Source organism: Psittacula echo (assembly GCF_963264785.1).
Source record: "Psittacula echo genome assembly, chromosome: 6".
NCBI lineage: Eukaryota > Metazoa > Chordata > Aves > Psittaciformes > Psittacidae > Psittacula > Psittacula echo.
Window position 1 is genome coordinate 72922056 of NC_137743.1, and position 24318 is coordinate 72946373.

Consider the following 24318-nt stretch of genomic DNA (forward strand, 5'->3'; position numbering starts at 1 on the left):
TCCTTTTCTCACAGAAGCAGAATTTTATTGGTGCTGACTTACTGGCATCTGCATATTGAAGTGATTTGTGGATCTTGAGTGTGTGTGATTTGTGAAGGAGCAACTGCTAAGAACTCAGTGTTTTTTTCCTGACCTGCATTTCTTAACAGTACCTCCGTGGTCTAAAAATGGCAGTACTGGGTAAAAGTTTGACCTGAACAGTTAAGTAGTCTGCAAGTGATTGTTCTGGATCTGAATTGCCTTTTTTGCTTTGCAGAGAGGCAGCACGTGAATGTCGCAGGAAGAAAAAGGAGTATGTGAAATGTCTAGAAAATCGAGTGGCTGTGCTTGAAAACCAAAACAAGACACTGATCGAGGAGTTGAAAGCACTTAAGGACCTTTACTGCCACAAATCAGATTAATTTTGGATTCCCATTTGTCCAGGTGGGATAGAGACTGGTTCTGGCTATATCCAGAAAGACAAAGTAGACATTTTATTTTCTAAACATTTCTTTTTTTCTATGCGCAAAACTGCCTGAAGCAACTACAGAATATATTTCATCTGTGCTTTGCATCAAACTGTGAATGTTCAAGTACTTGCCTCCACTCCCCCCCCCCCCCAAGATTATTTTCATCATCAATCTCTGCGTGAAGAACAGGCTTCTTTCTCGTCTCCCCATCCTCTTCAAGGAGTTACAGTGTTCACCTGGAAAGTTACTGTGGGGAGAGTCCTTTTGTAATGATGTCAAGAATTTGTGCTGAGCTCTTTCCATTGCCTTAGAGACAGAATCACCCCAGCCTCTTGGTCCAGAGAACTGCGGGCCACATACACGGAGCGTGCATGATGCAATGAAAAAGCATTGGTTGCCAAATTGGTTTCCCGTATTCATTATGAACTGTAAAAATACACAGCTAAGTGGCATGCCAAATGAAAGGCACTTCAGAGTCATGTTCTTGGTGTGGAGACAGCATACCTTTTTCAACTAGCCCAGGAGGGATTTTGATTTGTAACCTGTATTAAGCCCTCCTGGACCAGTAAAAACTTCTCCATACCTCAGAAACAAACCGCATTGAAATGAGCTTCACTGGTCAGTTGTTGCTTCTCAAAGCTTACGTGTGTGCAAGTGTATTCAGCATTCTGAATGCACAAAAAGCAAACACCAACTTCATAGGATATTGTCTGTGAAATGGTATTTGGATAGGAAAGTTATTCAGAATAAAAAAGGTACAAGAGTGATGTTACGAAAACAGTCGTGTAGTAAGCAAAGACATGAAAGCACTACCTGTTTGTGTGCAGAGCAACTAAGCAGTTGAAGCATGGCCAACTCCACATATATACTCCCTGGTGACAGTCTAGTCTGTGTCCCAAGTCCTCTCAAACACTGAGGTTATTTCTGTTGCCCTGCCACTGTCTTATGTAATGGAAATTACTGTACTCAATGGAAACATCAGCCTGGTTTGCTGGATCCTTTTTCAAACTTTGAGGCTGCCTTTCATACGTAAGTTAAACTGTGGTATAACAACTACCAGGACAACCTCAAGCACTGAAGAGGACTTCAGGCACAAATATTCCAAGTCCTGCTTTGCAAGGGACAATGTTAGTTATTTGAACCTGGCCAGGCTAGCTAAATTTATTTATTCAGAGGATTTTTTTTTTATGTAAAAGGTCAGATTTACCAAGTAATTTATTCCCGTGAGTAAAGTTACTCCTGCGCCTCAGACGTCTGCAAGGTGATTTGTGTGTGCACTGAGGAAATGCGATCTTTCCCAGATTTACATTGTTAAAAAGGTAGTTCGTGTTCAAAACCAACTCTGTACTAAGCATTAGGACTTCAAAGGAATCATGCTCAAAAAGAACCACAGAAGAATGTCAAGAAGTCATCATAAGAATGTGTCCAGAAGAATCATGTGCAGTTTGTTTACTGGCCCTCTGATGCTTGTCTCTTGATAAATCAGCTTGGGTAATTTGATGGAGTAAGTTTACTTTGGGCTTCTGGTCAAGCTTTTATGTGTAGGGATAAACGAATAAGACCATGGTATGTACTAATGCCTTGCCTAGCAAAGTATTAACTGATACCTTTTTTCCCATTCACTCTATCTGGTTTTCAGACAAACTTCGAACATGAGCTTCTAAAAGGTTATACGGTCAATGTGACATTATAGGAAGAACATTTGGAAGACTCTGGGCAGTTGAGTCTCAAACAGTTAAGCAGTATTAAAAGTTCTAGTTTTCTCATTTGAGAGGGCATTCAGTTTCCAAGAGACTTTAAAAGGAGCAGGGTTAAACTTACAGCATTAGTGTTACCAATAATTTCAAATTACGTTTGTATTTCAGGAAGAGAACTTGATTGTTCTTCAGAATCAGAATGATTGAAGAATTCGTTTTCATGAGTTTTGAGGGGATTTATAAATTGTCTATTTTTATCTGCCGTAGAGAATTGATTTTCGTGGTTTTATTTAATCGAAGATGAAATTTATTAGTTTAACAATGCAAATTTGAAGAAGACCCTAAATTCTCAGCAATGCTGTTGTAAAAACTGTCAGAGAATGCAAATACATACAGCGGTTACCAGAACTAGTGCTGAAGTAGAAATGTTGGTAACACAGGAGTTGTTCTTGTAAAACGATGCTCATGGCCTAGTTTGCACAGGTATATGGAATGGTTCCTCCAGCTTTGAGAAACATGGAAAAGGCTGTACGTGCCTGCATTAAGGCTGTTTCTGATGTAGAACCTTCTGTTTGCAAAAACTTGAGGTTTTGCAGTGAACCTGAATGAGGCTAGCTGTGATCTGAGAGCTGTTATAGTGGGTAATGAGCACTGTTAGCGCTTGCTGATGGTCACTTGGCACAGAGCCTCAGAGCTGGATGGACCAGGTAACCTAAAGCAGTACCTGGACAGGGTTCTTTTAACACAGGGTTGGTGCAAATTCATTCAGCAGTGAGAGGAGAGCTGTAACTGGTTTGGCTGTGCATGGTCTGCAAGTAGTCTGTAGTGTTCCTAGTCTAGACCTCATTAGCAACCAGTGTTTCACTAAGGAAAAAAAGAACGTTATTTTAAAATGCATAGGGATCTGCAAGAATCTTTATTTTTATTTATGCTGCACTGAGGATTTAGGGACTTGATTTTATTTAATGGAAATTTGAAATGACCATAATAAAAATGTATGAGACCGAGTGTAGGGTTGTCCATACATGCTTTACTGTTCATGTTGACTCAAAAAGGGAAAGAACGTGACACAGGGATCCAGTCATACTTTACTTACCAAGTAGTGAGGTTGGGGTAATCAGCTTCTATAAACTAAGGCCATTGGAAGTAGGACAGAATTTATGCTGGCAGGGGGGAGGGTTAGTTTTCTATCTCACAGTTGTGAGTTTTCAAGAATTGATAGCCTGTTTTACCTGAAGAGAGGGTTAGAAAGGGCTAGATCCATTATGTTCATAATAAACAAGAATTGATTTGAAATATAATTTTTGTAATGTCATTATTTTGCAAAACAACAGCACCAGTCAGGCAGTTAAGATATTGTCAGAGGTGCTCTTTTAATTTAGATATTCTTGGAAAATACATATGTATAATATATGTACATATATATATACACACAGTATATAATCTACAGCTCTGAGAGCTTTTAAGTCAGGAATGCTGAGTATTATAGTTATATGGAGGTCAGAAAAGATTTTTACTTCTTCTGGGTGCGTGTGGATGTGTGCGTGTGTGAAAGCTTCCCCCACCCCAGTCCTTCTGGGCTGCATTATTCGAGCGCTTATTGCTGATTTGTTTTGTGCTGTTCCTCAGTTACTCGTTTTCAAGAACTTTATTTCACCTTTCATGGCTTTTGTGAGGTTTGTTTTCGTTTTTCATTGATGGCGGTTTTTAAAGTCATGTAAACCAACCACCACCACCCCCCCCAGAATAAGTCACTTTTGTGCTTTTTTCTCTTTGGCAGCTATATATCAAAGGCAAAAACAATTGGAAAGTTGTTAAGGTGTTGTGTTTGTTTTCTAAAGGATCCACTGGTAACAGTTCTGTTTTTCCTCCTGGGATAGCGGCGATGCGTTTTAATTTAAGCAGCGATTTCACCAGCATCAGGTAGTTACCAGCATCATTGCTTGTATCTGAAAGCACAATTTTAGCCTGTCATGCTCGTCAGGACTGTACAGACACCTGTAGGTTCTGACTCTTCTGTAGTTGGAGTTCGCGTTTAGAGCAGGCTTCTCTGGTACTTGTACATTGATCAGAAAGTTGGTGGGGTGTTTGCAATCATTAAGAGGCTCAGGAAAAAACTGTAAAAATATAAGGAAAAACAGCCCTGGGAGTTTCTGATCGAAATTTGTACTATGTTTTTCTTTCAAATTTGGGCTTCCAGTAGCCTGCAGCTGCAAGTAGTCCTCTGATAGCGAAAACTGGCCTCTTCTTCTCTATTTTATGTCTTTTTAATTTAAGACAGCCAGTGCTTTTTGTGGGTCAAAGACAAGTCTCCCAATCAAAGCAAGTTCAGTATCAGTGCAAATCTATGGCAATTCATCAAGGATTTCATTGATTTTCAAAGGCCCTGTTTTTATTGTCATTTATCCCCCCGAAAGCTGGTTAGTGATGTGACATTTGCCAATGATCTAACCAAAAGGTCAGGTATTTATTTTTGTTACACTATATTCTTTGTAAATGTTTAATTAAAATGTGCACTTTTAAAAAAAAAATAAAAATCTAAAAAATAAAAACACACACAGAACAAAAGAAAAGATCAATTGGGTTTGCTTGAGAAGCTTCTTCCTGGCACGGTTTTTGTAATCCTGCTGCCTGCACACAATTCACTCCTCTCCCCACAGCCAATTTAACTTGCGGATTAGCACCTGGCATCCAGCAGGCATTACTTCAGAATGGCAGGAGATCTGCACTGGCAGCGCTGAGGACTGGAAAGTATTAAGTGTGTGATGGCTCAGAGCAGTAGGTACAGGATGGATGTGGAACTATTTTTAGAGTAGAACTAGTTCAGTGATCCCAAGTGGGAAAGGGAGGTTAATCTGGAAGGAAAGCTGAACTGGTTTTCAGCCACTTTATTCCCCTTCTCTTAATTTGAGATTTGGCTGCAGATTTTACAGGCTGCATTCCAAGACAATAAATCAAAAGCCTTTCCAATCCTTTGACACCAGGAAGTAAAGGTACACTGTCAGTTGGTCACCCTGCTTTAAAAAAACATGAGAAAAGCACAACCACCTTTCTTTTGCAGGAACAGTGATAGCTTAGCTATAACCCAGAAATGTGTCACTGTGAGCAGGTTTAAAAGCATACAGCACACTGATGGCTCTCTCTGCTGTGCCTGGGAACTCATTTCCCTGAGCTTTTGAATTTTCTAGCTGTAGAAGACGCTGATTTTGCAGAAACCTGAATGTATCATGAAGCTCAGTTGGTCTGGGAGGAGCCAGACTGATGAAGAGAAACAGGGTGCTTTCAATCCTGCCTACTGTGTGCTTGTGGCAGGTTCAGGTCTGTGGATGGATACAGCGTAAACCTGTACATCTTTGGGGAAAAGGGACCAGATCCAGTCGGTAAAGAGTTTGCATTTCAAGAGTTTTGCCATGGAATGTGTTTTTGAATTGTATTTAAGCTCTGGCCCGCAAAGAGAGTAGCTTGGGCTAGAGTAGCACAGGTTGAAGACAGTGACCTGTTTGTGTTCTGGCAGTGGAGGTGCAGTTTGTGGCTTGCTGTGTAAGTGTTGAGTTCAGGTCTCACTTTCATCAGTGAGAGGCGGCAGAAGTCAGCCGTCCTCAGGAGCTGTGTGCTGGCAGGGAAGGGGCCAGGGGCAGGCTGTAATGATCCATGGTTGGCACGCTTCATACGCTGACCACATACTGTACTCATGGCTAGGGAGCAGTCAGTTCACCCAGTCTCAGCCTCCTCAGTTCTGTATTTCTCTAAATTAGGGGATTAGCCAGAGCATGGGGAAGGAAAGGCTTGAGGCAGTTAGTTACCTGGAAATGACCACTCAAGAACTAAGGATGTTCAGGTGCTCTCCACAAGTTGTGTTTCATCCAGGTGCCACTCCATGTTTTTGTGTGTGTGTAATGACATTTATTTATATTAAAACATGAATTTTAAGAAGTTCTGGAACTTCAAGTTTTGTATGAGGTTTGAAACTGTGCTGCTTACAAGGACTTCTAGGAATGGGAAGGGGAACAGGGCAAGAAAAGGTGCTAGATGGCAGCGAATCCCTCCACAGACTTGTCCACAGATTGGTTGTTCGCGTGAAAAATCAGTTGTTTCTACTCTGGATTTATAATTTGGAATTGTTTTGGAACAGCGTTTTTCAGGGAAGCTTCCAGAGCGAGGGTTATTATTACCCCTTTGTAATGTAGGCTGGTAAGAGTAAGTTCACCTCATCTGCGTTTCTGATTCTTTACCCCCACCACGGCAGCACAGAACAGGGTATTTGAGCCCGACTCCCGCATACTTGTGGAAGTTAAAAGACTAAATGAAAATCCATTATTTGGGGGGAAATAAATTCTTATTTACATGTCCCCCCAAATCGAGAAACATCCCTGTTGTGTTTTGGGGTTTTGGTTGGTTTTTTGTTTTGTTTTGTTTTGTTTTTTACTTATTTTTTTGTGCTTTATCTGTGTTTTTTTAAACAAAATTGTACTGGGTTATAATGCATTTTATTAACACTATGTACATATTAGCTGCTTTGTGTTTCAGGATGGTAGTAATTGCTTTGTATATTAAAGTGATTCTTGTGAATTTGTGAATTATTGTCATAAAGAAGTGCTTTTTCTTACTGTAACCTTTGTGGTATAAACTGTCATAACTCCCTTTTTACACAAACATTTATGTGCAGTCACATAAACATGCTTTAAAAAATTCTACAAAGTCTCTTTTTTGAGCAGGATGTTCCATTTACACTAATTTAGCATAAATTAGACAGGAATACGGGAAAAGGCGTATCTTGAGCAGACTGTGGTGTCCTCTCACGATCTGTGGCCTGCTGTAAGTATTCATGAGGTTTTCCCCAAAGGGAAGGCTTTTATAATCTTAATTAAATGGAATTAGATTTAGTGAGAGGTTAAATCCTGACGTGAGAGGTTAGGTCCTTGTCGTGGTTTAAGCCCAGGCCGTAAATCAGAACCACGAAGTCCACTTCCCCCCCGACCCTTTCTCCCTCCGCTTCTGCAGGGACGGGGAGGAGAATCAAAAGAATGCAACTCCCACGGGTTGAGATAAGAACAGTTTAATAACTAAGGTATAACACAAATCACTACTGCTACCACCAATAATAATAATGATAAAGGAAATAACAAGCAAGAGAATACAACCGCTCACCAACCGGTACCTCACCCCCACCCTGCCATGATCCAGCCCTTCCCGGAACTCTCAGTTCTACATCCTGGGCATGACGTGCTGTGGTATGGAATACCTCTTTGGTTAGTTTGGGTCAGGTGTCCTGTCCCTGCTTCCTCCCAGCTTCTCCTCCTCCCTGGCAGAGCATGAGACTCTCAAAGTCCTTGGTCAGTCTAAACATCGCTGTTATCAGCTCCATTCCCAGGCGGAAAGTCAAAACACAGCACTGCACCAGTAGAAAAAATGACTGCTACTGCTAAACCAGGACAGTCCTGAAAAACAAAGTTTCTCTTCCACTCCTGATATTTGTAAACCTGCTTTCCAGTATCCATTCTGGTGGCAATTAGCCCCGTAGTTTAATAACACGTGGAAGACTTTTCCCTCTCACAGTTTAAATATGCCGCCTTTCTCACTTTTAAGCATTCCTGTAAACCCTGTACTACTGATGTTAATAACAGAGCAGAACAGAAGGCAGCAAACACTGCAAGGATCATGACCTGATTATGCAATTTGCAAGGCTGGATCCAAACACTGGGATGAAAGCCAGAGGAACAAATTCAGCACCGAGGTAAACGCACCTCCAGTGAAATCAAGGGGAAGCAATAAGGTCGGCTCATTACAGCTAGGATTTTGTGGTTTTCACAACCAAGTGTTTTCATAATGCCATTCACGTACTACATCAAGTCTACATCTTGGTAATGAGGGAGAATCCCAAACAGGGATTAGTCCGTGAGGTAAAAATGCAGTCTGGCTTGAATTTCACACTGAAAAGAATTGGGTAACACAGATCCCTGTGCAGTCAGTAGGTCAGCAGTTAAGCATCATTCTTCTGACACTGCTGTACTCTGAAGCTCTTAATCCATAAGATAAAGAGCTGAAATTCATACTCCATGTCCTCCTATTAATCAAACATGAGTTTGGTTGCAATGACATTTTAGAGGAGTTTGTTCCCTTGCCGAATGGTCAGGGATAGTTTCACAATCTCACAGCATGGTCATCTTATCTGGTCACTTCCCTATGCCTTGGATCCTCCCCCTAGGGTGAGTATTTATTTCTCAAGAGACTATTTATGCATTGCCCCACTACTCAAGGACCCATGCCCAAACACATCCTCCCTACAGATGAGTTCACACTGTCTGTTACAAAACAGGGCCAATGCAATGGAACCACCCAAAGGGGAATCACACTGACTTTAGCACTGGGATGCACAGGGTGACAGACAGTGCTTGGGCAGGGTGTTTATGTCATTGTCAAACAGCCACTGAAGCATTATCATGTGTCATCTCATACTAGAGCAGGAGCTCACCAGGAACCAATGGATCAGGACAGCAGAGTTTGCAGTATCATCCATCGCAGAGGGCTGCTCTCTTTTGTGCTCACTCATTGGGCAATTACTTCTGTCCTCCATGTCTGGCATGGTTTGCTCCTGCCACCTCCCTGAAGCTAAGTGTGATGGGAATATAAGGAAGCTGCAAAGCCCACCTTGGGACACAGAAGGCACCGCTCTCTGGCTGATGTGGGAGCAGTGCATTCAGTGGGAATGGGCTGCAGGTTTCAGCTGAGCCATGTTCTCACAGGTCCTGCCTGCCCCTGAACACGGTAGCTTAGAAAACAACCAGAACTCGTGTGCTTGTGGTGGTGGCCTAACTAATTCCTGGGTCTGGTGTCCTGAATCTAACGAGCACCTGCACCCCTGTAACGGTCAGAGGAGAGGGTATCCCCTTCTCCCCAAAGTGCCACTTGCTCAGCTGCAGAGGGGCCACCAAAAGCCCAGTTCTGCAGGCAAGGCACTCACTCACCTGAGGTGCCTTTTCTCCAGGAGTATTTCCTTATGGGCAGTAGCATTGCTCCAGCCTTCAAACATGTTCCCTCGGATTTGCATACAGCTGCTCTGCAACAGCAAAACAAGCCAAGCCTGGTCTCTTCTTGCACATCCCTGCTGTCGCAGGAAGGCTATGGGCTGTAACAGCAGCAGTGGGAAAACAGACACTGAAAGCTGCTGAACAATTGGAAGGAGATGCAATTAAACTGATTTGTTTTAAAGGTACAACGCTTTTCCTGTTATTAAAGCAAGGCCTGGAGCAAAGCCCCCTTCGTAAAAGGGTGTAGGTCGTGCATTAGGCTTTATTCTGTACTACACAGGGCTTTAGTCTATGCTATTTAAGCAGGATTTCAAGCATGTTCCTACCACGGCTGTGGCTCTCAGTACTGCAAGCTGCAGCCTCTTGAGAAGGCTCAGCACAGCCAAATAGCAGGCTTTCCCCACAGACAAGTCACATGCACTCACAAGCCCAAGCACCAGCACACTGCTTTCTGCCATCTCCAGCCTGGGGGAGCCTAATACACAGTGACCACAGGGGAGCTCTGAGACAAGTAACCACCAGTGGGGAGGAAAAGGAAGAAAAAGGAAGAGGAGTGGTGAGAACTTACACCCACACTCCAAAAACTAGAGCCACAAAAGAGATTGGGCAGAGCTGGTAATGTTTTTCTGCCGTTGCTCAAGCAGTAGATAGGGCAGAAAGAGTCAAGTCTGGCACATTAAAGCTCATACCATGTTCTGGTTTTAATTAAAGCTGCTGTCTTCCTTCCCTCCCAGGGACTTCAACGCTGGTTTCAGCCTGCAAAGCCCCAGCCAGCTGCCTAAGTACTGTTCTAGTGACACCATGTGGCTTCTAAGGATACTGTTGTGAGCAAGTGTTAAGAGCAGCAACTCTCTGCAGGCCAAGTCCAGAGCCAAGCAAGCAACTTAGCTGAAAACACAGGGGAGACACAGCAGGGATGAAGCACAAGACCTTCGGGCCTTATTCCTGAGCTGTAATGATGAATGTGTCATTTCCATATTACAGTCTGCACATCACTTCTGGACCACAGACCCTCTGCATCTTTTACCAGTCAGAAGTCTGATGGAAGCAGAAGTGATAAAGAACTTCTAGTGTCTAGTGGCCTGACACAACTGCTGGTGTTTGCTGTTGCCACTGATAAAGACAGGCAGATCCTTAAAGCCTGAACCTAACCTGGGGCTTTGTAAGTTAAGTTTAAAGAAAACAAAGTTCCACATCCACCAAAGAAAAAGGTACTATAGCAATTCCTGCATTTAGAAGTGTAGCCATCTTCTGTTAGCCCATTGTTTTCACCAGGTCCCTTCTTCCACCACTAGAAAGAAGGAAGGCTGCTGCTGGTGTGAGCCGGATTCCAGGTTGCAGCATTTCTCACATGGAATCTTGTGAAATAAACACAGAGGTGTTTTTACAAGCTCAAGGTACGAAATCGTTTACTTAGAACACTGTGCACAGAAAGCACACAGACATCTAGACACTGCTCCCAAGTAATACAAGAGTAAGTACTCCCCAGTTACAAAATCTTTACAGCAGCACCCTATGCTCCTAAATAACAGCTCTCAGAGACTGAGTGAGCCACAAACAAAGGCAGACAGAACATGATTTAACAGTACTTTGCGAATCAAGGATTGATTTGAAATTTAAAGAACAGTTTGAGTCTCCTTGTTTCACTTTCTGTGCTGGCACATGCACATGTGTATATGCTTCAAGGAGCCCTGATCTGTGTGAAAGCAAGGTTTCTTGTTAGGGACAACTCAAGGCCTATGACTGCTTTGGTACTGCAGGCATAGCCTCCACGCTTACAAGTCAGGTAAAAACACCACTGATTTCTAAGTTGGTTTACTCTGCAATACTGATTTACACACACACTGGTCTTGTTCTTTGTTTCCCTATGCCTCTTCAATTCAGCAGTGATAGCAACAGAACCACTTTATAGCAGCTGCCTTTGCTGTTTTTTCCCTTAAGTAGCTTCTTTTACCACAACCTTCAAGTTGCAGAATGCCTGAAGTTAGAGCATTTAGAGCTGGTGTCTTAGTTTATGTACTTCATTCACTTTTACTTTTCAAGAGTTAAGGAAGTGATAAGGGGGAAACCCCCCACTCTAATCTCTTTTTAGGTTTCCCACAGAAATTGAGTGTGGTTTGATTTTTAAACAACAGATCTTTTGATGACTTTTTTTGATGCCTGGAGACTTCTGCAACTTACATCAGTTTCAAACATTACATTTGATAAAGTCAGTGGAAGACCCTATACAACTCTACTGAGAAATGAAGCAGAGATTTTATACGCAGAACAGAAGTACAATCCTTGCTGTATCAGACCAAATGATCAGACAAGACCATCAGAACAAGAAGCCAGTGAAGTAACACAATTGCAATCACATGCTCCGGAACAAGTATATCAAGTAGAAATAAGGGGAGGATTAGTGGTTTACTAACAAAGCACGGAGTCAAAAGTCATCCTTGCGACTACCCCTCTGTGCTTTGTAGATATGAACCTCCTTACTGGAATCATAGTGGACCTCAGATACAGAGAAACGGCCTCTCAGCATCCTCAAGAATCTGTGATCCCGTTCATAGCGGATGCGGCAGGAAAGAAGAATCACAGTTTGCTCTGAGCACAAGTGCTCCAGTGTCTGCAGCAGCTCCGCAAAAGTTTCCTCCAGATAAACGATGTCTGCACCCAGGATGAAGTCAAATGCTCCTGAGGGGAAGTTATCCAGGTCTCTTCCCCAAGTCAGTTCCTTCACCACAGCTCTCGGACGTAGTTCAGAAGGTAAGTTAGCCTGAACATTTGACTCCAGGAACTCCAGTGCTGCCGCCCTGTCTGTGATGGTGACATGAGCACCTAAAGTGGTACAGAAGCATATGTCTCAGACAATGACGGTCCATGTCCATAAACACAGCATTTGAACTACAATGCTCTAAGTCAAGCAGGCTCCTTACTTCCTGTTAAACATTAACAACTCCCCTGAGTTGCCTGATTAAAACCAAACAAACAAAAGAACAAAACAAGCAAAAAGACCACTATCTACATACATCCTACCCTTCATCAGTCACTTAAGAATGTAAGGTGTACTGCACATGAAGATTAAGTTTTCGGGAACAAAAAGCGTTTTCTGGAGCTTTTTCTTAGTGCATAAAAGTACAAGAGTTACTTTCTGCCTTTCCATAGGTGACAACAGAGTAAGTTACAGGGATTGTTAAGATTAACCAGCTCCAATTCTGTATTTGTTCAGTAGGAGAGAGGTGGCTAGAGAGCCTCTTTCGCAGGTCAGACAAAAGTTATGCCTGCGTGATATCTGCACGGCATCACTGTATTTTGTCAAACTGCTTTGCTTTTTTTATTTCAGTAGGCACTTTTCACAGCCACTAAAGCTTGGAATTACAAAGTCAGCCTGGGACAGTTAGCACAAGTTAGTGCCCAGTCCCTGCTTCAGCCACAGGCAGATTACAGGAAAATCACTTTATTTCTCCAGACCTTGGTTTTCCTGTCTGCAAGATAGGCTAACAAGGCTCACACAAGCTCAGAGAGTGGTTTCTGTCTGTAGCTTTATCTGTGCTGCATACAAGGACAAGTGGAAGACAAGCACAGCTCTTGCTCCCTGGGGGAGAATGGCTGCGGAACTGAATGCTGCTGAGCTGAGTACCATGGTAACAGGCATCAGCCCCAACAGGGTCCCACCATAAAGTAAACTGCAGTGGCACCATCTCTACAATAAACAACGCAGCAGGCTCTGAAGTCTAACAAGAAAGGAAGATGACTCAGACAGGAAACATCACAGTTCACATATGTAGCTTTGGTGCTAACTTCTGTCCCATGCATGTAGATGTAAAAGTGTCAGTTTGAGTACAGTTGTGAATTGCTTTAAGCAAGCAAACAGAAAAGCCCTTACCTAATAACGTGGCCACTATTCCCAGCAATCCAGTTCCAGCTCCCAGCTCAATCACAGACCGATCCCTGAGATCAATGCCTCCCATCTCCAAATAAGCACACAGGACAACAGCCTAAGCCAAGAGACAAAGGCAATTAAGCACAGGGCTCATTTCAGCCACACTAAACACAGCATTTCTGATTTATACTGGGAGAGAAGGTTATGGGAAGGGTCAGGTACTACAGGTCTGCAGCAAGACTGTTCAGCCCTTCTCTGCCTCCTGTGTGCATGTGTGGTCTTTTCATGAGCTTTATGGAAGACTCTTATAGGCAAAAGGAAAAAAGAGCCACAGAGGCTACAACTCGGATGCGGTAACACTGCTTTATGAATCCCCAAATGTAACAGGAGGCAGAGAGAGTTGTATTTGGAAAGGAAAAGTTGGGGGGTGTCAAACACTGGTCAATGAACGCAGAATGGCAGAAGTCCAGGAGAAGGTTTCATAGCATCTTGCACTGTATTTCAAGAGGTTTCTGCACAATATGGGCACAAAGTCAGGAAGGACACAGGGAAAGTAAAGTATCACAACTTCTGTTTGTAAGGAAGCAAACAAACAGAACAAGCAAAGAAGTAAACTTCTATCTGTTTGCATCTAACGTGTTGTGTTTTACTTGATAGGGAGCTCTCTCCATAGCAGGTTCTGTCAAAGCCACCGTTAGGAAACACCACCAGCCCTGTGCACCCATTCATACCAGGAGTTTGCTAAAATTACACTTGTTCTTTAAAACTAGAGGTAAAAGTGCAACCTGTGTGTGGACAGAGACCAGACCGATGGGAGCCCACGACTCCTCCAGCAGTACCACGATGGACTGCCCTGCAACGCTGGACCAGCCACAAACCCCTCTGCTCTGGAAGGCTCTTATCCCCAAGATAACGTCTATCAGCAGTCCTTGACACTACCAGCAGCAGTGCTGTGCTCTGAAGGGCATTAAGCGAACACTATGGGCCGCTGTTGATTGATGGGTGAGAGTTCTGTGAGTTATCACGAGTATTTCCTGTACCGGGCACTAGGCATGCAAGTCCTCCAGGATCTCTTATGAAGGGAAAAAGGTAAAAAATATCAACTTTTGGTGAAAAAGAGGGGGAGAAAGAGGAGAAAGGGGGGGGGGAAGCCTTCCCTTAGCAATACAACATAAAATAGTTTTATAAGGTGATTCTGAAAGCCGGGGCAAGCGCTACAGGAAGCCATCACTACAGAAACGCTTGTCTCGGTGCGAACACCTACCGCATCCCAGACCACGGCCGCCACCCCGAGCCGCCGCCAGTCCTGCTTGATGCGGATGGTGCGGCTGACGAAGCGGTAGGTGGCCGAAGGGCTGTGCAGCTGCCGCGCTACCCAGGCCGCTCCCTCCTCGTAGGGGACCAAGGCCATTCCGCGGCGCGGCGGGGCCCGGCGGCCGCAGCCCCGGCGCCCCCGGCTCACCGCGGCCTCCGCGCCCGGCGGGCAGCGGCCACGCTGCGTCTCGGCCCGCCCGGGCCCGTTGCACCCCGCACCGCCGCCCGAGGCCGAGTCGAGAGGAGGGAAGGCTCGGGGCCGCCGCGAAGAAAGGCCCGGCTCCGCGCTGGGCCCGGCCCCTCGCCGCCTGGCCCGCCCGCTACTCACGCGTGGCAGCCCCGCAGGCGCCGCGGAGCGCCCGAGCCGGCCCCCAGCGCCTTGGCCTGGGGCGGGTGCGGCCTTCCCGGGCCGCCTCTCGGCCGCGGAGCGGCGGCGCGGCCGGCGGGCGGGGAGCGGTCAGATCACGGGTAAAGAGGGGACGAGGCCGGGGGTGGGAGGTCTCCGGAGCGCTCGTGCCCTCAGCCGCGGCGGGAGAGGGAGCGAGGAGGGGGCAGAACGCAAGCCATGGCTGTCCGCATGGCCAGGGGCAGGTGCAGGACAGCACAGCCTCAGCAGCCTGCAGTATGGCACCAAGCAGCCGCTGGTTCGGCAAGGGCTGCAGCATCCCAGAGCGAAAAAGCATGGCACTGCTTCCTGCAGGAGGCCGGGGCTGCATTTTCAGAGCTACGTGCCATGCAGAGAGGTATGAGATGCGAAACACCCTGCGGGACGTTGTCTGCTGTCCCCACTGCCTCTGTGTGGTTCCAGCCCATGGCTTTTGTTTCAGGGGTTTCTGGAAGTTAGTGCACAGGAAAGGTGTTTGTCCAGCCCACCACCCTCATCCGCTATTGCCAGCGTGGTGAGCGTTGTGTCTGCAAGTGCGTATCACCAGCCTGGAAGCGGTCCCTCCATAGCTGGGTAACTGTCGCAGAGGCACACCACTACTTATAGAATCATAGAATCATAGAATAGTTAGGGTTGGAAAGGACCATAAGATCATCAAGTTCCAACCCCACTGCCATGGGCAGGGACACCTCACACTAAACCATGCCACCCAAGGCTCTGTCCAACCTGGCCTTGAACACTGCCAGGGATGGAGCATTCACAACTTCCCTGGGCAACCCATTCCAGTGCCTCACCACCCTCACAGTAAAGAATTTCTTCCTTAGATCCAATCTAAACTTCCCCTGTTTAAGTTTGAACCCATTACCCCTTGTCCTGTCACTACAGTCCCGGATGAAGAGTCCCTCCCCACCATCCCTATAGCCCCCCTTCAGATACTGGAAGGCTGCTATGAGGTCTCCACGCAGCCTTCTCTTCTCCAGGCTGAACAGCCCCAACTTTCTCAGCCTGTCTTCATACGGGAGGTGCTCCAGTCCCCTGATCATCCTCGTGGCCTCCTCTGCACTTGTTCCAGCAGTTCCATGTCCTTTTTATGTTGAGGACACCAGAACTGCACACAATACTCCAAGTGAGGTCTCATGAGAGCAGAGTAGAGGGGCAGGATCACCTCCTTCGACCTGCTGGTCACGCTCCTTTTCATGCAGCCCAGGATACGGTTGGCTTTCTGGGCTGCAAGCACACATTGAAGCCGGCTCATGTTAAGTTTCTCGTCGACCAACACCCCCAAGTCCTTCTCCGCAGGGCTGCTCTGAATCTTTTCTCTGCCCAACCTGTAGCCGTGCCTGGGATTGCTCCGACCCAGGTGCAGGACCTTGCACTTGGCATGGTTAAACTTCATAAGGTTGGCATCAGCCCACCTCACAAGCGTGTCGAGGTCCCTCTGGATGGCATCCCTTCCCTCCGGCGTATCAACTGAACCACACAGCTTGGTGTCATCAGCAAACTTGCTGAGGGCGCACTCAATCCCACTGTCCATGGGATACTGATAACTTGTGCACTGACCGCGTCAGTAAAGCTGAAGTTGTTCTTGGCGGGTGGTGTGGCGGCAGTGCTCCTGCAGCGTTGTTTGTGCATGGGCTTTTCTTCACCTTTGGCTCCGTTTAATCTCTTGTTTGGCAGAACAACAGAGTGCACCTCTCCTTTGTGTGTCTTCATCTCAAGTTACTTGAACTTGCTCCAAAGGTAGCTAAAGGCCACGGGAGAGCTGGGGAAGTGTCCTGGCAGCGCCCTGACTGCCTGGAGGCGTTGCTGCAGGTACTCCACAGAAGGGCACAGGACTCCCAGCCATGCTCCTCAGCCCCTGATTGGAGCTAGGCTTCATTTGTGGGGGGCCACACACAGGGGAGCGCGGCAGGGGAGCAGCATGCCTTCCCTGCATCCATCTTCAGTGGCTGTGTGGCTTGGCAGCTCCCAGTGGCATCACCAATGCAGCAAGACCAGCCTCAGTGCTGGGGAGCGTAAGCAGCTCCAGAAATCCTCCCCACTCTTTCCCACAGGGAGCAGCAAATCTGGCTGGCACACAAATGCAAATGTGGCTACATCTAAAGGCTGTTGATTTCAACAGAGTGGCTCATGATGCATGAAAGACTTTGTGGAGGAGCATTACAGGCTGCACAGGGGTAGCAGGAACTAAAGCTTGTTTTTAGGGTTCTGCTACTGTAAGGGAATGGAAACCAGAATTTCGCTTGCCCCAAACCAGTTCATACTTGTCTAATGGCAACTCAGATTTCTCCAAATAAGCATGCCAGAGCGGGTGCGATGATTCAGCTTACTGTGGGTTTATGTCCTAAAGTGCTGCTCCCTTGCCACTGCTGCTGCTTTGCAGAGTTTGAAACTGCTTGTGCTATTATCTCGATGATTTTTTAAATTATTTATATGGGCAGTGTGGGAAAAGCAATGGGAATGATTACACCTGATGTGAGAACTCTGCTTGCATGAGTTTTGAGTCTCTTATATTGTGCCTAAACTACAACCACCACGCAAATGGAGGTAAACTCCCAAATGGCACAAAGCTTTCGCCCCCATCTCCTGTACTACATGCCAGGCCTGAGATCTCCAAGTGAGATGTAGAGTGTAGCAGGGCTCCAGTGCTCCCAATTGCCCCCCACTTCCCCCACTCATTCCCCCCATCAGGTGTCTTCCCTACATTATTTCGTAAGAGCAAGGGTCTGGCTGAATAGCGACTAGAGTGAAAAAAGGCTGCATGTGAAAATGTGTACATTTGTTCCCAAAGATGATAATGCAGGGAGTGCTTTTATCCCAATAACATGTTTTTCTAAGTCAGATATCCCTGAGTATCTTTAGAGCCCAGCAAGTTCCCTACCAATCCTGCCCTGCTTCCCAGAAGTATTTCCCTTTCTTCCCTGCTAATGTAGCTTTAGTGCTGACTTCCATGAGCCTTAGAAAAGAGATCAGAAATTACTTTCCAGATCATAACTGGGCAGTGAAGCTATTACAAATGAAGCAGGTCCACTAGAAGTTCAGTAAGGGCCCTGATTCCCCATGTTCATTCCAAGCCTATATTTACTTGCTTTTCCTATTTCCATATCCATTTTCTAAGAAGGCACAGTACCTGGGTATTATTGTGGTAGAGAAAGACACTTAGTTTCTTCCACCCATCCTGACAGTAAAAGGATAAGGAAAACGCAACGACAGAGAATTATGGCTTAAACAGTTGCCTAGAACTGAAATGCTTTTTCTCCCAGCAGGGCTAGAGCTTAGCACAACAGTAAAGGTGCAAGAACATAGCCTGATTCAGCTTTTAAACACTGCAGAAGGCTATAAGGACACCTAAGCTGCAGACAAACTTGTAAAGCAGGAAACAGCTGATTTTAAGGTAAGCAAGACAAGTGTAAGGAAACACCAATTCAAGTCTGTTCTTACCTCATTCAGCTATTTGATAGGGCCATCATAATGTGTCCAATTATAAGTAAATCCTGCTACTTCAGATGCAGGTAAGCTGCTTGGGGTAGTTAAGAAAAAGTGTTTAAGAGCAATGGTCCTTGTATTACTTAGAATATCAAAGAATCGAGTAGATAAGACAGAAATGAGAACAGATTACTGTGAAGCTGTACTAATATACCTTCCTTTCTGAAACCTTCTCTGTCCTGCTTAATATTTAAAATCCTCTGTTAGAAATGAACGTGACAGTTCTTGCGATAGTTGTGCAGCCAATGCATGCAACACTGCATGGCTGCGCATGGATTTTGGAGCCATCTATGGTGTGGGGAAGATGCTGCATCCCTCACGCAGTCTCTGGTTACCAAGGCAAAGGCAGGTATAAATAGAAACAATCTGATTCTTATCTTTTTTTTAAACTACATCTAGAAACTTGTGTTGTTGATAACCCTCTGTCAAGCAACGCCTCATTCCAAATGGTTCTGTTCTACATTGGTGTAGAAACTTCTGGTCGTACACATTCAATCCTTTCCTCTCTAAATAAATAGCAGCTACTTCTGGTTGTCATTCCGGTGAAACATGAAAAACATCTCTTTGAAGTAAAGTTTGGACAAACATCTATTTTGCTAAGAGCTTTCATCAACCAAACCAACACCAGCTAATACAAAGCTTGGCAGGAAACCCAGAAAGGAAAGCAGTCTTTCTCCCGAAGTATCACAATTAAGTGGCTATTCAAATGACTAGCAGTGAAATGATGAAACAATTCTTACAGTTTTGTCTTCAGCAGTAGCTTCCAGATTGTCCACACCACTGGGATAGATGGAGTGGTAAATCACTCGCTGTCAAATACAAGGGGAATAAACCAGAGATTAATTTGGCTGATGATGGCTTGCAGTTGCAGAATGAAGACAGCCTCATCTTGAAGTGATCTGGATCAGCTTTAAAAACAATGGAGTGAACTACAATTAAAACCTTCAGTTTCTGCAGAAAGTGATGGGTTATCAGTAGACCTTTTATAACTTGCTGCTTCAGCAGGATCCATGCAAGAAATGTTCAGTATTGAAACAAATATATGATCTGATCTAGCCTGTCATTATCTTTACACACAGAGTTACATTAAGCAGTGGAAGTAATGACCAAAAGTACAAGGATGTATAATTCTGTAAGTGCTTGAGCTGAATTGTAGGAAGTTTCTGGACCCTCTGAAGAGGGAGAAGTCCCTGTCAGTAACTTTACATTCACACCTTCAACCTCGCCTCTTGATAAATTGTCATCCATAATCACCACATTTATTAAGATGTCTTGTTACAGAAGGATCACTTCGCTTTTAGTGGTATTATGTGACTGATCTCTTGAAGACCTTGCGGGTCTGAAAGCTGACATTATTCTGAAGCATTAATTAAGGAACAAAAAGCAAAATGAGTAAGTTCTTCTTTGCAGACCTGCAGCCTTACCCATGTCTCCAGCTGCTGCAGTTCTAGGCCATGAGATACCGTGTGCCAGGTCTTGTGACAGGAGAGTCCTGAACCTGCTGCAGGGAGACTGATGCATGAACAGGCATCACTGCACACTGGGCAGAGCTACTCCAGCATTCCTACTGTGGGAACTGTGGGCACAGGGCAGAGGTGTGGAAATGGCAGCACGGTGCTCTGATTGCCCTCCTCTCCCAGCAGCTTCTGTGCTCCTTGCAAATGGTTGCATTCCAGGGTAACGTGTGTCTGGCATGTGGGATACTGGGGAGGGGAAAAATGCTGCAAAACACTGAGTGTGGATGGGGTCTGATTGTGGCCCTAGAGGCTTAACATTAGGTGGCCAGATTTCTGATGTGCTTTATAGGTGCCATGTTAGATAATTGGAGAGGAAATTACAGTGCAAGCGATGCACTGTATTAATTTAAAACTTGTTAACAACAGCTAAATTAAAACAATTTAAAAACAATTATATAGACAGGCAGACAACAGCTATAGCATTCATATAGATGCAAAAGCATCTGCCTCAATGCAGAGGTTACCTTTTTAAAACCAAGAAGATCCAAGTTTAGAAGAAACATGGCGGTTTTAGTGTTATTTGTAATGGTATTGGCACTGTTTCTCTTCTCCGCTCCTTAGAAAGAAAGACAATGGAGAAGGAGGAAGAGTCAAGCCTAAGCAATTTCAAAGCTAACAGAAAGGGCTGCTCAGAACTGCCTTGCAGGCTTTGGTGGCCCAGGGTTGGAATTAAACCTTTGGAAGTTTATCCTAAACAAACTTACTGCAGGGCTTATGCATGCAATTTGGTGCTTCTGAATGAAGTCGCACATTCATGCTAATGTTTGTGTTAAAATACTGGAAAGCATTTTCCTTTTCCTCATAGGAAATTTGTACCCATGACCTGCAGTTTCTAACACTTGGTACAGAACAGTAGTTCTGCCAGCCCCCTGTCCAAGAGCACACAAAGTACATCTTTGCAGGCCTCTATCTTTCTTGGCTTCAGCCCATCTCAAATTCTCTCCTCAGGTACTAAGTCTCCATTAACTCTACCTTAGCCTTTGATAACTGTGAAGCTGGTTTTATTTTGCCTTAAGACAAAATTAAGTTGGATCAGAAAAGAGAAGCTAGAGAAGCTAAGGTAAAGAAACATTAACTCTCATACATCTGTGCTGTTGGTATCCCTGCAGTGATCCAGATGCTCGCATGCTAGCCAAGAAGCCTCTGCATTGCCTGTGATGACATCTTAGATTGCTGCAGAGGCAAAGGACGGATTTAATCAATGACACAAGTACTGCAGTCTCCTTATGCTATGAAACAGAGGCTCCTGGCCCTGATTTGCATGACTCACTACTAGCCAAGGGTGGTACAGAAGATTTTAAAGCATGAAAATTTAGGGCTTCTAAAACTCCATCTTGTGTGTTCTGAACGACCTCACTGGTTACTCTGTTTCCCCAAAAACATTGGGATTTACTATTTCCCTAACTATTGTTTTGCTTCAGGCTTTTTCCCTTAAATGGCCATAGTCTTATGTTACTTATCAGCTTCAAAAGACGATCAGGCATGCAGTATTTTTGTCCTGTCAGCTGGTGGTGGATTTCAAAACAGGATGCCTATTTTTTCCCCCCATTATTTGTAACAGTGAGACACAGAAGTCTGAGCTTTTGTTTGCAGTTACAGGTTCAACCTGGTGATTCATTCTTCCTGCAGCTACATTTCCAGGAAAAGACAAAGTCCTGGCTCTTCTCCAAGTTATCCATAGGCTGCTTCAGAGTAAGATCAGAAAGCACTCCTTCTCCTGCAGCTGGGACACTTTCTAAGAAGAGAGGAATTGAATGCAACACATCGCAGAGCTGGTGTTGTAGCCCTGCAGACAAGCAAGGAGGCACATGGCCTTGGAGAGGCATGTGCAGTCCTAAGTCAAGGTGCAGATAACAGCAGAATTCACAGGATTTAAGATTCTTGGTCTAGTGAAGCACAACTGAACATTTGCAAGGAGCCATTCTCCATTTCTGGGACTGATGGTGACTGTGAAGCTGGATGGTTGTGGAAAATCCTGCAATTTCATTCCTAGCATGTTAGGAGACTCATGTTGTAGTTGGTGTAGTCAAGAAGAAAAATCCCCGTGGATTTGGGAATTTTTCAAGAGTTGTTATTCAGTTAGGAGCTGGTAACTATGGTTTCAGACATCTCTCAGGGCTACTGCTCACGGATGAAGGGAGGCCTGGTTTTGCATCATGAAGCAAGGGACTACAGGGTTGTGTGTTTATGAATGTAAACTCTAAGCTTTCAGGGAGGGGGTTAAATAAAAACATGCACAAATCTACCTGCAAGTAACCATCACAGGAAATGTAAAGACTTGTCTGAGAAGTGGAGCTCCTTTGAACACAAGCAGACAGCGGCTCACGTGTACAGGGCAAACAGGCCAAGTAAAGAGACAGAATTATCTTCCCTTGTAAGCCCACAAGCAAAAACACAGCTGGTAGCACTAATATTAGTCCTGTCAAGCCTGGCAGTCTTCATTTATTATGCACCCTGCAAATAATTATACATATACTTAAGCTTACAGCCCAGAAGCTGCAGTCAGTAGCTGGCAGCAAAGGCTGGTATAGATCCTTTGACCTCATTAGACTCACATCAGGAGTTAATCTGGTCCTTTGTATTTCAGAATAAGTCATGGGTCTTTTCCATCTCTGCATCTCAGACGCACAGATTGCTCCTCCTTCAGCTGTCATCACGGTCTGACTTTGGTTTTGTTTCAGGGTCCTGCCTGGCTTTCCTTACAGCCTGTGTGGAGTTCTCCTTACGATTACAGCAACTTCCCCAGAGGGCTTAAATTGTGACTCGTTTCCCACAGTTTGAAAAGTTGCTTTCCGTGTTGTAAAAATTCAAGCAAACACACTCTCTCCCCACCATGCATTATTAGAAGTTAAACATGAGCCATCCCATGGTGGAGGAATGAAGGCCCATATGACAAACTTGCTCTCTTTAGGGAATAGTGGCACTAAGTGCCGAATTTATAAACTTCCATCTGTGCTAGCGTTAACACACGCTGGAATCCATTCGGCAGTCAGTACCTTTGAGCTATTACTTTGTAGGTGTCATGTAGGTCACATTTTCTTTGAGAATTACTTTTTATCTTCATAAAAACAAGATTCAGGTTGAAATCAAAAGAAAGCAAACTTACAACGCCATAATAAGCCAAAAGCTGCTCTGCCCCTATTTGTTCCCTGGGAGAAAGATGCAGAATGCTTTTGACGAACAGATGCAAGGACCCTAATGATGTTACTCCGGCCCTTGTGCTGGTCCTTCTTTCCCTTAAGTGACTGAAACCTGTTAGGTGTCACCTGCAACTGAAACAGGAAAAGAGAGAAAACTAAAAAAGCCCAGAATGCCTTCATTCGTGGCTCACACCTGCCTAAAATCCAGGACTTTGGTCTGTGCCCTCGTTGCCTGAGTTATCCTAGTCAAATGCAGCGCCAAGGCAGTGTTCAAGTGAAACTAAACATAGTCCCTAACAGGTTAATTGAGCACGAATGCTCAGCACTAATCCAGACTACAAATACTGCATGCATTTAAAGCTGAGCAATAAACTGTGTTCTCATCCCATAATAAAAAGCTTTCATCATCTTAAGAAGTGTTTGCCCAGTGCAGAGGATGACACGAGTTCTTTCTGATCTGTTTGAATTTTGTCTGCAAACATGCAGGTTCAAGCCCCATTCAGAATTGGCCATAGCTTGTGATCAGGCCTCTTCCCTGCCTGCCACTGACTCAAAGAGAACAAGCAATACACCCATGAAACCCATTTCCATCAATTGCAAGTCTCTTTTGTGCCAGTTTTCACCCATTACAACTTGAACTGGAGTGTTCTTCCCAAGCATGGTGCAGAAATGACATGTGGTGCCATTGGTGGGACTGGCGCTTCCCAGTGTAACCCTCTGCTCCTCCCTGGGAATAGCATCAGTTCTTCCCTGTTCCCTGGGACAATCTTATTGCTATTCTGCAACAGGACTTAGTAATCTTTATGGGCCAGCCCTGTAATCAGGAGAGCTCAATAAAACTGACCCACCTCCCTTGCACCATCATCTGCATTGGGAATTGCCCTTCCCTGGCTGCACCCCTGGTGAACCAGGACAGCCCTGGAACCAGGAAGGGGGGGGAATGCTGCAACTAATGGGAAACACTTCCGGAAGAGTGGAGGACAGTTCAGTGCAACAGGTCGTGTAAAAGCACAGTATTTGGTATCTGTGAGAGTGGGTGCTGCCCAATGGGTGCCCTCCTCTGAGAGGAGGGCAGCAACTGAGTGTCCCGCAGCACAGACCTCTCTTCCCGGAGCAGCAGGAAAAAAGCGCTGGATCCCAATGGTCTGTAGTAAGCTATTTTCAGCTTATGTATTTGTTATTGCCAAGATCCACCATCCAAAACTCCTGCTTATGGAAAACGTGGAACTAGGTATGTGCTGCCCGTTGTACATCAAAGGAATTGATTCCTTTATAATGGAAGCTGTCTGATGATTCACTGGGGTAAATCAAGCAAAACAGTAGGAAGACAAGATGGAAAACAGGAAGAGAACCAGGACTAGCAGTAAATCATGATAGATGGTATTCAGGATATTGCTGGAGCAGTAAGTCAATAGAGTGCTAAGCTGCATGAAT

General features: G+C 45.0%; 2 protein-coding genes across 3 annotated transcripts in view; one reads left to right on the top strand and one right to left on the bottom strand.

The window, feature by feature from the left end:
* The window catches only part of CREB1 (cAMP responsive element binding protein 1), a 40588-nt gene extending 33579 nt beyond the window's left edge, over nt 1-7009 (top strand). For both annotated transcript variants that reach the window (XM_080621946.1, XM_080621947.1), the window contains one exon: nt 261-7009. In XM_080621946.1, coding sequence (XP_080478072.1) covers nt 261-401 — 141 coding nt within the window. In that variant the 3' untranslated portion in view covers nt 402-7009. The remainder of the gene's footprint in view (nt 1-260) is intronic.
* A 4590-nt stretch (nt 7010-11599) lies between these two features.
* METTL21A (methyltransferase 21A, HSPA lysine) lies at nt 11600-14453 on the bottom strand (the record flags this gene model as incomplete). The annotated part of the gene is made up of 3 exons (XM_080621519.1): nt 11600-11997; nt 13046-13157; nt 14307-14453. 3 exons carry the CDS (start codon nt 14451-14453, stop codon nt 11600-11602), a joined length of 657 nt encoding a protein of 218 aa, XP_080477645.1.
* Between the last annotated feature and the right edge of the window lie 9865 nt (nt 14454-24318).